Source organism: Mirounga angustirostris, unplaced genomic scaffold, assembly GCF_029215605.1.
Source record: "Mirounga angustirostris isolate CCGP_5_RB_7025 unplaced genomic scaffold, mMirAng1.0.hap1 SCAF_14, whole genome shotgun sequence".
Taxonomy (NCBI): domain Eukaryota; kingdom Metazoa; phylum Chordata; class Mammalia; order Carnivora; family Phocidae; genus Mirounga; species Mirounga angustirostris.
The window spans coordinates 66,906,672-66,919,946 of record NW_026991722.1 but is presented as its reverse complement, the minus strand read 5'-3'; the positions used below and the strand labels follow the sequence as shown (position 1 = coordinate 66,919,946).

The 13,275-nt window shown below is 47.3% G+C and overlaps 1 protein-coding gene across 7 annotated transcripts in view; it reads right to left on the bottom strand.

Annotated features, from left to right (window-relative positions):
- Nucleotides 1–9,395, bottom strand: part of CHFR (checkpoint with forkhead and ring finger domains) — a 29,278-nt gene extending 19,883 nt beyond the window's left edge. For 3 of the 7 annotated variants that reach the window (XM_064578128.1, XM_064578129.1, XM_064578130.1), the window contains exons 1-5: nt 9,238–9,395; nt 8,913–9,056; nt 4,080–4,179; nt 1,041–1,150; nt 94–153 (exon numbers count right to left, since the gene is read on the bottom strand). In XM_064578128.1, coding sequence (XP_064434198.1) covers nt 94–153; nt 1,041–1,150; nt 4,080–4,179; nt 8,913–9,045 — 403 coding nt within the window. In that variant the 5' untranslated portion in view covers nt 9,046–9,056; nt 9,238–9,395. Of the gene's footprint in view, nt 1–93; nt 154–1,040; nt 1,151–4,079; nt 4,180–8,912; nt 9,197–9,237 lie in introns of those variants that run through there. The other 4 variants (XM_045887884.3, XM_045887883.3, XM_064578132.1 and 1 more) reach the window with 4 other exon arrangements.
- Nucleotides 9,396–13,275: the final 3,880 nt, after the last annotated feature.

Sequence of the window (13,275 nt, the reverse complement as noted above, 5' to 3'; positions counted from 1 at the left end):
CTTTCTCTCTCTCTCTCAGATAAATAAAATCTTAAAAAAAAAAAAGAATCAATAGCTCTTACTACGCACCTACTTGGTTATGGTTTCACTTACCAAAGGAGTCTTGTGTGATGCCTTGCTTCTCATTTAAAGATTCATAGAGGTATGCCACATCTAAAAGGAAATTAACCAAATCAGAACAGAGTGCCCACACACCAGCAGGAACTCACTTCCCTCTTCTGTTCCTTTCTGTCACCTCAGTCCCTTTGTCCTTGTTGACTATGTTGACTTACCAGCTAGTAACAACATTAACCAGTTTAAGGGATTTCAAAACAAGGGACCCAAAATATCTTAACCAACTTTAAAATAAATAAGCCTCAGGGAAAAATGTCTGGAGCCAGGAGGCAGACTGGGGAAGGCAAAACGATGAGGAGGTGATGAATCTGTGCTTTGCCTGTCATTTCAAACTACCAGAAGGAGCAGAGAGAAGACCCTGCCACGTGGTCAGTGCTGGCTTTGACTACGCTGAAGACAGCCTGAGAATATTTGCCTCCTTCTTCCAGTTCGGGGGTAACCTTCGAAAGACGTCCCTCAACTCCCCTTGTCCTGTATCATTCTTCTTCCCCAAACACAGATACTCAGATCTGGAAAAGCCAAATGGGATCCAGTCAGACGTCTGTTGTCTCCTATAAGGTCTCCAACAGCAGAGCGACCCCTGGCTTCCAGCCCCTATTCTAGGTCTTAGTCCCCACAACTCAGGTTTCTTCTGCTGTCACCTAGGCCATCTCAGTTCACTTCTCCTGGCCCTTTTGAGATGCACAGCTCGTGACCATGGTGGGATTTCTAAGAACGGCTGGGACTCAGACTGCAAGGTCAACACTCCCATTCTTCAACAGACATGACTCACACCAAGAATCTACATCAACAACAAAGAAAATGTAGCTAACACTAACATTCCTAAGGGAAATAGCTGCTTCAGCAGACTTCCTTTCAACGACACTTCCTAGCCGTGGCAGGACCTCCCCACCACGAGCCACCCGTCTGTCCACTCTCTCTCTTACTGTGTTCTGGCTCATTCTTCCTGTACACCAAGTAGATGACATCCCCCGTCTGCAAAGGGCAAGTCTGCTTCTTAACAACCTTCAGCTTGTTAATTACTGTTCCGTTGGTGCTGTAGAGACAACAAAATTGCAATTTATCTTACTTAAAATAACTTGGGAGTTAAATTTATTTTTCTACCACCACTACGAAAACAATTCAATATTACTGCTTTGAAAATGATAAAACGCTCATAAGAACAATGTAAATATTTAAGGAGCCAAATACGCAAGTGCCACACTGTAATTCTCCTGAGAAAAAGCTTGCCTGTTGCCCCCTCAAACCAGCAACCAATTTCATCAACATGTCTGCTTTTCCCCACGCCACGTTCTCCTCCATCTGCCTCCTGGTGGACCCCTGGACTTCTACCAGCAGCTCTGATTTCCAGCTTCTCTCCCGCTTCTGCACTCCGCTCTGTCCACAGATCTACCCCTCCCTCCAGGAGTTTCAACCAGGTCAGCTCATTCCTCAAATCAGCACTGACACCTCTTAAGTAACAGGTTCCAAGTAGCGGCTCAGTCGGTTAAGCATCCGACTCTTTTATCTCGGCTCAGGTCTTGATCATGAGTTCAAGCCCCACCACTGGGCTCCACACTGGGAGTGGAGCCTACTTAAAAAAAAAAAAAGAGAGAGAGAGAGAGAGAGGTTCCGAGCAAAAGCAAATAAATGCCAGGCTATGGACTGGAAGATGGCGTGGTCCCTCAGTTGGGAGGCCACTCCAATCGATCAGGGAGCACAGGTGGAAGAGAGACAGACTGCTGAGGGGACAGACAGGAGCCTAAGTCAGATGGGACAGGATGGAACAGCACTTCCTGAGGAAGGACTCCTGGGTAGAAATCTGACAGAAAATCATGAGTGGACGAAGCGCACACCGCAGGCATGGGGAACAGAGTACAAGACGAGAACAAAACTCAGCAAGCAAGCAAACCGACCCAATTACAGGCATTCAAACCACCCAAGCTTAACTCTATGGCTTCACTGCTAAGGCCTCCAGTGGTAAAAAGGCCTTATTTTTACATCTGAGCAGATGCCCGCTACTTAAGTGTCGGTAAAGGGCCCGAAAGTAAATAATTCAGGCTGTATGATCACACAGTCTCCGTCCCAACTACTCAGCTCTGCCACTGTGAAAGGAAAGCAGCCACAGACAGGCCCCAATCAAGGGGCTGTGGCTGTGTCCCAGCGAGACTTCACTTACAAAAGCTGGTGGTGCTCCCCAATACACCCAGGGTCTCTGCCGCCAGGATTCTCCTCACAATCCATTCTCATGCTCTTTCTAACCAAAAAAGTCTGATTTTACTCTTCTGCTTAAACCCCCCTGATTACTTCTCACTGTTCTCAGGTTGAAGTCCACACTCCCTAGCGTGGACACCAGGGCCTTCCCGCTCCAGTCTACTGCCTCGCTTTGCACTCGCCCTTTACTCTGAGCACGCAGGGCCTGCTTGTGCCTCTGGGCCTCAGCGCCTGCAGTTCCTTCTGCCTGGAACACCCTCTCCCCTCCAGCCTCCTCAGCCAAGGAACGCGGTGGCGTCTGGAAGCTGGAAAAGGTGGGGAATGGATCCTCTCCTAGAGTCCTCAGAAGGAGCCAGCCCTGCCGACACTTTCATTTCAGTCCAATGAGACCTAGACTTTGTACCTTCAGCACCGTAAGATCACAGCTTTGTGTTATTTTAAGCCACTAAGTTTGTAGTACTTTGTTTCAAGAGCCGCAGGAAGCTAAAACCGTCACATGGCCGGTATTGGGAAGCCAGGCCCTGCCAGAGGACAGTTCCAGAAACAGTGCTACATTATTCTACATCAGGCTGAGAAAGAAAGAACTTAGTCTGCTACCTACCAGAAGAGGGGAAAGGAGCATCGTTTCTTCCTAATAAACGAATTCCTAGTCTTCTATCCCTACCACTGGAGTAACCAATCTCACAGCACTTGATCTTTACAAAACTAAAAATTCACCTGGTGGGAAAGGCATACTCTCAACATACTGCTGGAAGCATCTGCCACTTGTGCCAGGTTTCAAACAGGCACATTCGGACACAGCATTCCTTCCTGTAAATCTATCCCAAGGAAATAATCAGACATGAATGCAAAGGGTTTTGGAAGAGAATAGTTAGTGTCATTTATAATGACAAAAAGTCAAAATAATAAATCTCCACCAGTAAAGGAGCTGACAGGTAAATTACATAATCATAATGAAAAAGACAAGATGAATCTAGATGCACAGACACGTAAGCACTCCATAAATAAAAGTGAAAAAAGCAGACAATGTATCTAACAAAACGTCATTAATACAAAATACATACGTACGTATTTCTAACAGGTGAGTGGAATTTGGGAAAGCTTTTCATTTTTACGTACTACTTATGTTGTATAACAATTTTTTTTTAAAGATTTTTTTGACTTAGAGGAAAGAAGTCTAACTTGAATAGGTTATCACTGCCTTTTAAGTCTTTTTTCAGGAATATTTTTGCTTTAATTTGAATACATTCAAGACGGGTCACAGACACTGAGGTGTTGTGATACCCCACCCCATCAATAGTTCTGGTTTCTGGGGAAACCAGAAAATATATTTTCTAATAACTTGACAGCCTAGCGAACTACTGTGTCATAGAACACAAGCCCCCGGGATGCCTGGGTGCTCAGTCGTTAAGCGTCTGCCCTCGGCTCAGGTCATGATCCCAGGGTCCTGGGGTCGAGCCCCGCATCGGGCTCCTTGCTCCGCGGGGAGCCTGCTTCTCCCTCTGCCTACTGCGTCCCCTGCTATGCTCTCTCTCTCTCTGACAAATAAATTAAAAAAAGAAAAGAAAACAAGCCCTTGTTTCTTCTCTATAGTCAATGGCTTCAGGAGAAAACAGAAAAGTTCAGAAAGAGGGGCGCCTGGCTGTTTCAGTTGGAGGAACGTGTGACTCTTGATCTCTGGGTTGTGAGCTTGAGCCCCACACTGGGTGTGGAGATTACATAAAAACAAAAACAAGAAATCTTTAGAAGGAGAAAGTTCAGAAAGAGCTTACCTGGTATCTTCCAGCGACACCTGACCAGATTTTTCATCCACTATAATTTTACAGTGATCTCCAGACACCAGTTTATTGCCGGGGAATGAAAGGTCACAACCTAAAACAGAGAAAGGATACACACTGGGTATGACCATGGGGACTGTGCCCGATACTGCCCTTTGCTTATCAACATGTGGTTGAAAATCAGGACCTATGTTGTATGCACTGTAGGAGACAACACCTAATCAAGCAAGAAGGGAAGCGATTTTTTTTTTAAAGATTTGTTGGGGCGCCTGGATGGCTCAGTCATGAAGCGTCTGCCTTCTGCTCAGGTCATGATCCCAGGGCCCTGGGATCGAGCCCCGCATCGGCCTCCCTGCAGGCGGGAGGCCTGCTTCTCCCTCTCCCTCTCTTGTGTCCCCTCTCTCGCTGTGTCTCTCTCTGTCGTAAATAAATAAAATCTTTAAGAAAAAAAAGATTTATTGTTTTATTTATTTGAGAGAGTGCGGTAAGGGGCAAAGGGAGAGAGAATCTCAAGCAGACTCACCGCTGAGCTCGGAGCCCGATGCAGGGCTCGATCCCAGAACCAAGATCATGACCTGAGCTGAAATCAAGCCAGATGCTTAACCAACCGAGCCATCCAGGTGCCCACATAGGAAGCAATTTTTAAGATTTTTTTTTATTTATTTGAGAGAGAGCGTGAGATGGGGGAAGGTCAGAGAGAGAAGCAGACACCCCACTGAGCAGGGAGGCTGATGTGGGGACTCGATCCCGGGACTCCAGGATCATGACCTGAGCCGAAGGCAGTCGCTTAACCAACTGAGCCACCCAGGCGCCCTAGGAAGCAATTTTTTAAAAAGCATTTAAGTATTAATCCAAAGCAAAGGGAGAGGGACTGTGTCTTGCACCTTTCTGACTCCCCATGACCTAAAGGATACCCACCCCATCAACAGCTCTGGCTATACATCAAGAGCTTCTTGGTGACAGTTTCACAATATGCACACATATGCAGCTAGCCTGATAAAAACAGAAGTTTAAAAAAACTAAGGGGCTTAGTTAAGTAATTCTTCAGTATCTTAACCAAGAGTCACAGAAAACATGACTGAGCAAATTACAGACACAGGTACATGTTTGAGAAAATTTAAAACAGAAGGGGGCTGCATCCCTACATCTGAATATGATCATTATACCCTCATTAAATGCAAGGGGGAAATCCTCAAATATTTTGTTCTCTCCTTAAACCAAAGGAATAAAAATTTTCAAGAGCTTTTTACTATCTAACCACTAATTTGCTTATAAGTTTATACTATAGCTACTAAGGTTTATAGCTTTATTTTTAATAAGCAAACCTGGGAAGCAATACAAGGTCCATCAACCAGTGAATTAAAAAACAAAATGTGGGGGCGCCTGGGTGGCTCAGTTGGTTGAGCGACTGCCTTCGGCTCAGGTCATGATCCTGGAGTCCCGGGATCGAGTCCCGCATCGGGCTCCCTGCTCGGCAGGGGGTCTGCTTCTCCCTCTGACCCTCCCCCTCTCATGCTCTCTGTCTCTCATTCTCTCTCTCTCAAATAAATAAATAAAATCTTTAAAAAAAAAAAAACAAAACAAAATGTGGTACATCCAAACAGTGGAACACTACACAGCATCAAAAAGAAACACATTCCTGGGGTGCCTGGGTAGCTTGATCAGTTAAGTGTCCAACTCGTTGTATCAGCTCAGGTCTTGATCTCAGGGTTGCGAGTTCAAGCCCTGGGTTGGGCTCCACACTGGGCGTGAAACAAAGGGAGGGAAATGAATTACTGACACACACAACAGCCTGAAATGAATTTCAAAAGGATAATGTCAAAGGAGAGAAGCCATACATAGACTGTGGTGGAATACTGTGTGATTCCATTTAGAGGACATTCTGGAAAAGGCAGAATGATAGGGATAGAAATTAGATGGATAGCTGCCAGAGCTGGGATTGAGAGGAGGTGGCTGATCCAAAGGACCACTAGGGAACTTTTTAGGGTGATGGAAACGTTCTGCCTCTTAACAGCAGTGGTGATTCCATTTCTCAAAACTCACTGAATACCTATAAGGGATGAATTTTACCATATGTGACCTGTATCTCCATAAACCTGAAGTATTAGAAATCTTACTTCCACATTATACATTATGGGAAGTGCTTTGTTACATTTATCCAAGGCAAATTTCACCTGTGCTCATGATCTTCCCAGCACACTGAGTATAACCAGCAGGATAGTCTGCTGGCAGCCCCCAACCCACCACTAGTCACTGTGTCACTGGGATGGGTTTTTAACAAGCTTCTCTACACCTGAATATCAGCATTCTAATTTGGATCCAAGATACTCTGTGCTAAGTTCTATTCTTGGCATTTGCCCTGCTTATCATTCAGTTGGTTAAATTTCTCACAAGGCTGGTGCACACTTCTGCCACTCTCCGAGCATGAGAAGCTCTTTGGGAAGGTGAGGTCTTCCATCTCCCCTCCCACACATACCAACTCAGCTCTCCCTTTCTCCTCGAAATAAGGCCTTATATATAGCAGGCATGTTATTGTTTTAAAATAAATATAACCAAGTTCTACAACTCTTACGTGTCTTTCCCAAAATTCCTGTTAAAAGCCTGAACCCCAATGTAACTGTAGACAGGGCTTGTGAGGAGGCAATAAAGGTTAAATGAGATCATTAGGGTGGGGCCCTAATCTGATAGGGCTGGTGCCTTTAGAAGAAGAGGAAGAGACAACAAATCTTTGTCTAGCATGGGAAGACTAGCAAAGCAGCTGTCTGCAATCCAGAAGAGGGCTCTCACCACGAAACAAATCAACTAGCACCTTAATCTTGGACTTCTCAGACTTAAGGAACTGTGAAAAATAAATTTCTGTTGGTTAAGCTTCCTGGTCTGTGGCATTTTGTTACAGCAGCCTGAGCAGACTAACACAGCAACTTCTGTTTTGCTGAAAAGGTTAATACATTCACCAAAAGGAATTCTACTAAGAAGATTAACTCAACAACATGTTTTTGGTCCTTGTATTAACATGCAAAATGTTATAATACTGTGTTATAATAACAATGGCTAACATTAAGTGCTAACCCTTAGCCAGGCTCCTTTTAAATGTTTCTCAGGTAAGACCTCAATTATTCTTCAGGGACTCTATGAAGTAAGTACGAAGTTATGGGAAGTTAAGTCTTCAGCCCAAAGCAAGTTATGTGGTGGTGCCAGGTTGGAAACAGGGCTTCTGCTCGTCACCAAATTCCTACTACATCAGTTAAAAACAATTAATGCATTTTTCAAAAGTTTCCAATGACATGTAAATACATTCAAAGTTGTAAAAAAAAAAAAAATTTAACTTGATATTGAGATTTAATACTACCAAAAAACACCCAAAAACAAACAAAAACAGGTTCAGGTACATCATAAATGGTAAAAATAAAACAAAAAAGTGTTTTACTTTATTATCCTTATTTTATTTTTTATCATAGTACTTGGCTTTTATTTTTTGTTTTTTTTAATTCCAGTATAGTTAACATATAAAAAATATCTGTTTTGAAACAATACTTTTTCACATTCTTTTTTTTTAATATAAAGTTAGAAACAAAAAGACTCTTAAATATAGAGAACTGATGGTTGGCAGAGAGGAGGAGGTTGGGGGATGAATGAATAGGTGAACAGATTGAGACTATACTTCTGTTGAGCACTGAGTAATGTATAGAACTGTTGAATCACTTTATCATACACCCGAAACTAAACGCTGTATGTTAATTAGACTGGAATTTAAAAATTATAAAAATTAAAAAAATGTATGTAAAATGTGTATGTACATATATGTGTACATATATATAAAGTCAGAGTGATTCACTTCCAAACAAACTAAATTTTTTGGTTGACTTGACCAGCGCACTTCTCTCCCTGTAGGAAACGTACAACGCAGGTCAAAGTGCCAGATGGCCACTCAGGAGTCTGGAGGCAATTAAGCGTGGAGGGGTGACCACACTTTGTCTCACCTAGCTGCAGGATTTTGTTCGGGCCCTGTACTTCCCAGGTTCATTAATCAATCAATATTTGAGCAGCTCCATTCTAAGAGCAAGGGCTTGAGATCTTTTTAAACGTAACCTACAGCTATAAACTTCCCTCTGAGCACTGCTTCAGCTGCATCCCATAAACCGTAGCACATCATATTTTCATTTTCATTCATTTCAAGGTATTTTGTAATTTCCCTCGTGATTTCTTCTTTGACCCGTGGGTTGTTTAAGAGTGCGTTGTTGAAGGGCGCCTGGGCGGCTCAGTCGTTAAGCGTCTGCCTTCGGCTCGGGTCATGATCCCGGGGTCCCCGGATCGAGCCCCGCATCGGGCTCCTGGCTCAGCACAGAGCCTGCCCCTCCCTCTGCCTGCCACTCCCCCTGCTTATGCTCGCTCTCTCTCTCTGTGCCAAAAAAATAAATAAAATCTTAAAAAAAAAAAGCGTGTGGTTTAATTTCCACACTGAATTTTCCAGGGTTCTTTTTATTTTTAATTTCACTCCATGGAGATCGGAGATGCTCTGCAGCAGTGAACTCGAGGAGACCGCATACAGGGGAAGATCACACTGATGCGCCCACTGCGCGAAGTTGTAACAATTAAATAATCCGCAGGAAGCACCGAGAAGGGACCGGCCCACCAGTAAGCGAATCAACTGCGGCTCTGACACGAGAGCCTAGTCCACCGGAAAAACCGGATGGCACGGCGGGCCCCGCCCAGGGCCTTCGACGGCCTGGGGTGCAGCCCGCCCGGCGCCCGACCCGGTCTCCCGGCCCTCCCGCCCAGCGCCCCGGCCCCCGGCCCCCGCCCTCATCCCCGCTCCCCGGCCCGCACCTCTCCTCCGCCCGATGGTCCACTCGCGTTTCCTCAGGAGGACGTGCGGCTCGCCCTCTCCGGCGCCCAAGCGGAGGAGCCTCCCCCACGGCTGCTGCGGCGGCGGCTGCTCGGCGTCCCCGGGCTGATCCATCGGACTCACATCTGACGAGACCCGGAAGCGCCGGGTGAGCCTCCCGGACCGCAGGAGCAGGGGCTCCGGGCCGCCGCTCCGCCGCCCCGCCCCGCGGCCCTCCCGGCCTCGGCGCCCACGCCTCGCCGCCGCCGCCGCCGCGGGCCGGACGCCCGCCGACCCGCCGCAGCCCCGCGCCGTCCGTCCGCTTACCCCCCGCCCCGCGCCGAGCCCGGAACCGGCCGCGCCGCCGCCGCCTCCGCTGTCAACAGACATCGCGGATCCCTCAGCTGATCCGCCGGGCGGGGCTAGCGGCGTCGTGCCCTGCGATTGGCTGGCGGCGGCGCGCACCGAGCGCGGCGGCTAGAGCGGAGCCCGGAGCGGCCCCGGGCCGCGGGCGGGGGGGGGCTGGCGGAGAGTGCGCAGACGGCCGGCTGAGGGTCTGGACGCCATCTTTGGTGATGGCCGGGGCGACTTCGCCTGCGGAGACGTGGGCGGCCGGCGCCATGTTAAGTCGGGGCGAAGGAGATGGAGTTACTGGGGGTTGGGCGTCCGAAGTAATTCCTCAAAGCCGTGTTGGGAGCGTTCGAAGCGACTTCCGCCTGACGTGTGGCGAGATAAGTGCGATTAAAGCGGCACTCGCGGATGTCGGTTTCCACCCGCCGGGGAGCGAAGGCCGGGAGGTCGGGAAATGCGCCGGGAGCGCTGGGCGAGCGAGAGCAGCTGCGTCGGTGGGCCGCGCGTTCCCCGCTGGTCGCCTGCGCCTCCGCGGTTGGCGGTGCTGGAGCGCGGGGGCTCTCCGGGGGCTTTCCCGGGGCGGTGGCGGAGCAGGCGCCCCTCCGTCCGTGCGCTCACGGAAGGGCATCCTTGGGAAGGAGCCTCTCAGGCCCGGGACTGGACGCCTTTGTCTCGTTCAGTTTGGCAGTGTGTAATTAATACCTTTTCTCACTGAATACTCTTTTTCTTTAAGAAAAGCGGGGCGCCTGGGTGGCTCCGTCGTTGGGCGTCTGCCTTCGGCTCGGGTCATGGTCCCGGGGTCCCGGGATCGAGCCCCGCGTCGGGCTCCCTGCTCGGCGGGAGGCCTGCTTCTCCCTCTGCCCCTCCCCCTGCTCGTGTTCCCTCTCTTTGTGTCTTAGGCAAATAAAATCTTTTTTTTTTTTTAAAGATTTTATTTATTTATTTGAGAGAGAGAGAATGAGAGAGAGCACATGAGAGGGGGGAGGGTCAGAGGGAGAAGCAGACTCCCCGCCGAGCAGGGAGCCCGATGCGGGACCCGATCCCGGGACTCCAGGATCATGACCTGAGCCGAAGGCAGTCGCCCAACCAACTGAGCCACCCAGGCGCCCAGGCAAATAAAATCTTTAAAATAAATCAATAAGGAAAGCGAATACTCTCCTTCTGAGGTGGTGGTTCACCCCTGTTTTGTGGAGCGCTGAGGTCTCCGGACTTGCTCTCGGAACCAGGGCCTCTCCACACAGGCAGGCCGTCCGGAGCTGGGATGCAGCCGAGCCAAAGGCAGAGTCCCAGGCTTCTTGGGTGACAGGTGTCAGGACCGCGGGGACAGATGAGGAGGTCAGGCCAAAGGTACCCGTCCACTTAGCCTTAGCACAGCGCCTTTCTCCTGCTGTCTCAGATTCCAAACATAGGAAAGGCCAGAATTAAAAATTCCGCATAAGAAATTTGGTTTAGGGGCGCCTGGGTGGCTCAGTCGGGTAAGCGTCTGCCTTTGGTTCAGGTCATGATGCAGGAGTGCTGGGATCCAGTTAGTATGGGGCTCCCTGCTCAGCGGGGAGCCTGCTTCTCGCTCTGCCTCTCCTCCCCAACTTGTGCTCTCTAATAAATAAAGTCTCAGGGCGCCTGGGGGGCTCAGTCGTTAAGCGTCTGCCTTCGGCTCAGGTCATGATCCCAGGGTCCTGGGATCGAGCCCCACATCGGGCTCCCTGCTCGGCGGGAGGCCTGCTTCTCCTTCTCCCCCTCCCCCGGCTGGTGTTCCCTCCCTCGCTGTGTCTCTCTCTGTCAAATAAATAAGTAAAATCTTTAGGGCGCCTGGGTGGCTCAGTTGTTAAGCGTCTGCTTTCGGCTCAGGTCATGACCCCAGGGTCCAGGGTCCTGGGATCAAGCCCCACATCGGGTTACCTGCTCGTGGGGGAGCCTGCTACTCCCTTTCCCCCTCCCCCTGCTTGTGTTCCTGCTCTTGCTCTCTCTCTCTGTCAAATAAATAAAATCTTTAAAAATAAAATCTCAAAAAAAATTTTTTTGTTTAGATGGAAAAACAGCAAAACATAGCACCTTATTGGACTCTTTGGGTGTTGGAGACAGTATATGCCTGGCTAAGCAGACCTTTTTGTTCAAGAACACGGGGTGTTCTAGCCCCAGCAGCATCTCAGCTTTCCACGAAGAACTGGCCACTCCCCTGAGCAGGGAAACTCTTACCAAGTCACTTCTTGACACTCTGATCTCTCTCTAATTCCAATAGAACACATCTACTTTGGGTATGTCACCAGGACTTACTAAATTCCTTCAAATGATGTAATGTTATTCTGCACAAAACATATTGAGGTCAATAATGATTAATCATTACTTGTACTTCTGTTTTGAGAATGTAATCCAGGAAAATTAAGGGGGTTTTCATCTTAACTTCAGTTGCATCATCAGAGAAAATCTTACTGACTTATTTAACATATTTCTTTGCTTCACCAAATATATACAAGTATGTAAAAAAGGGATTCAGCATTCAAAAATAAAAATTAGTGGTATCAGAACCTGTCCACAAATGGGTGGGGCCTTTCCAAACGAAAGACACTGGGTGGTCGGCTGCGCAGAACCAGGAGCAACAACAGACATGTCAGCTAATATCTGGAGAGGGCAAAATGTTCTTCTAAAACCCCACTGATCCTCAGAAGACATCCCTCACGACAGCATAACGTCATCCAGGCAGGACCTTATTTAAATACCACGTAAAGTAAAAGTTTCTTATCACCTAGAACATATTTCAACTTTCAACTGCTATAATGTTGAGGCCAAACTAAAAAACTTGTCATAATAATGTAATGTAATTGCAGTTTGAAAACACCTCTTATAATATTTGAGGAAAATGCATTCAGAAAGGTCCAACCTGGAAAATCATGGATATTCCTCAAACCTTGCAGACTTGGTCATGAGACAGCAAGCTTCCTCTACCCCATGGCATGCAACCCAAAAAGCAGGGCCACTGGGGTGGAGCGATGGGCTGATGACTGAGAGTATGAACAGGTTCCAAAAGCAAAGTGCTGCCGCTGAAAAGCATGCTCAAAATATAAAGCCAAAGAACCTGTGAAAATCAGAGCCAGGGCTGATTTTTGGAATAAAAAGATTGGAAATGAGAAATGCTTCCCCTTCTCTCCTCTGCTTCCGCCCCCTGCCCCATTTGATTTTGGGCTCTGTGCTAACGCTTCATCAGAAGGAATCACCATGAGGAGGGGAGAATGAGTGTGTGCAAAACCATGGGAACAGAAGACCCTTTTCCCTGGAGACAGAAGTCACTTCACTGCATGAGAGTGAGTTCTGAATCTCAAAGGTGCCCTAATGTTGATCTAACAAGGACTTCAGGTTCCTTCTTGACATATTATAAAATAAATGCCACAAATGTTTGGTGTGTAAAATGATATTTTACTTACCCCATGGGTCAAAGACAGATCCTTTAATATGGCTAGAGGAATAGACTTGTTAATATCTATGTCAGAGTTTTTAAGAAAAAGTGGAATCAAAGCAATGCAGACAGGTAAATGTTACACAGAAAAAAGCACTCAGTGGAGTTAAAATTTGCTACTGTTTTAGGACATATGTAAACTTCATTTTCAAAGAAAAACATTTTCTGAGTTCAAATATTCCTTTGAAATTAGAAAATTTTAGAAACTAATGAATTATGAAAAAAATGAAAAATTACCTCACCTATGCAACAATCTCTCCCCCTAGTTTCAAGGACACTTGAGAAACTCCTGTTTTTTGCTTTTTTTCCACTTAACATTAGCTCATGAGCCTTTTCCATGTTCTGAAATGTCTATGAAACATACATCCTAGGAGCTACCTAACATTCCAATGGAAGCATGTACAATAATTTAATGATTCCTTTACTGGCTGTGCCTGGCTGGCTGAAATGGTTGAGTTCAGCCCCACGTTGGGTGTAGAGATTACTTAAAAATAAAATCTTGGGGCGCCTGGGTGGCTCAGTCATTGAGCGTCTGCCTTCGACTCGGGTCATGATTCCAGGTC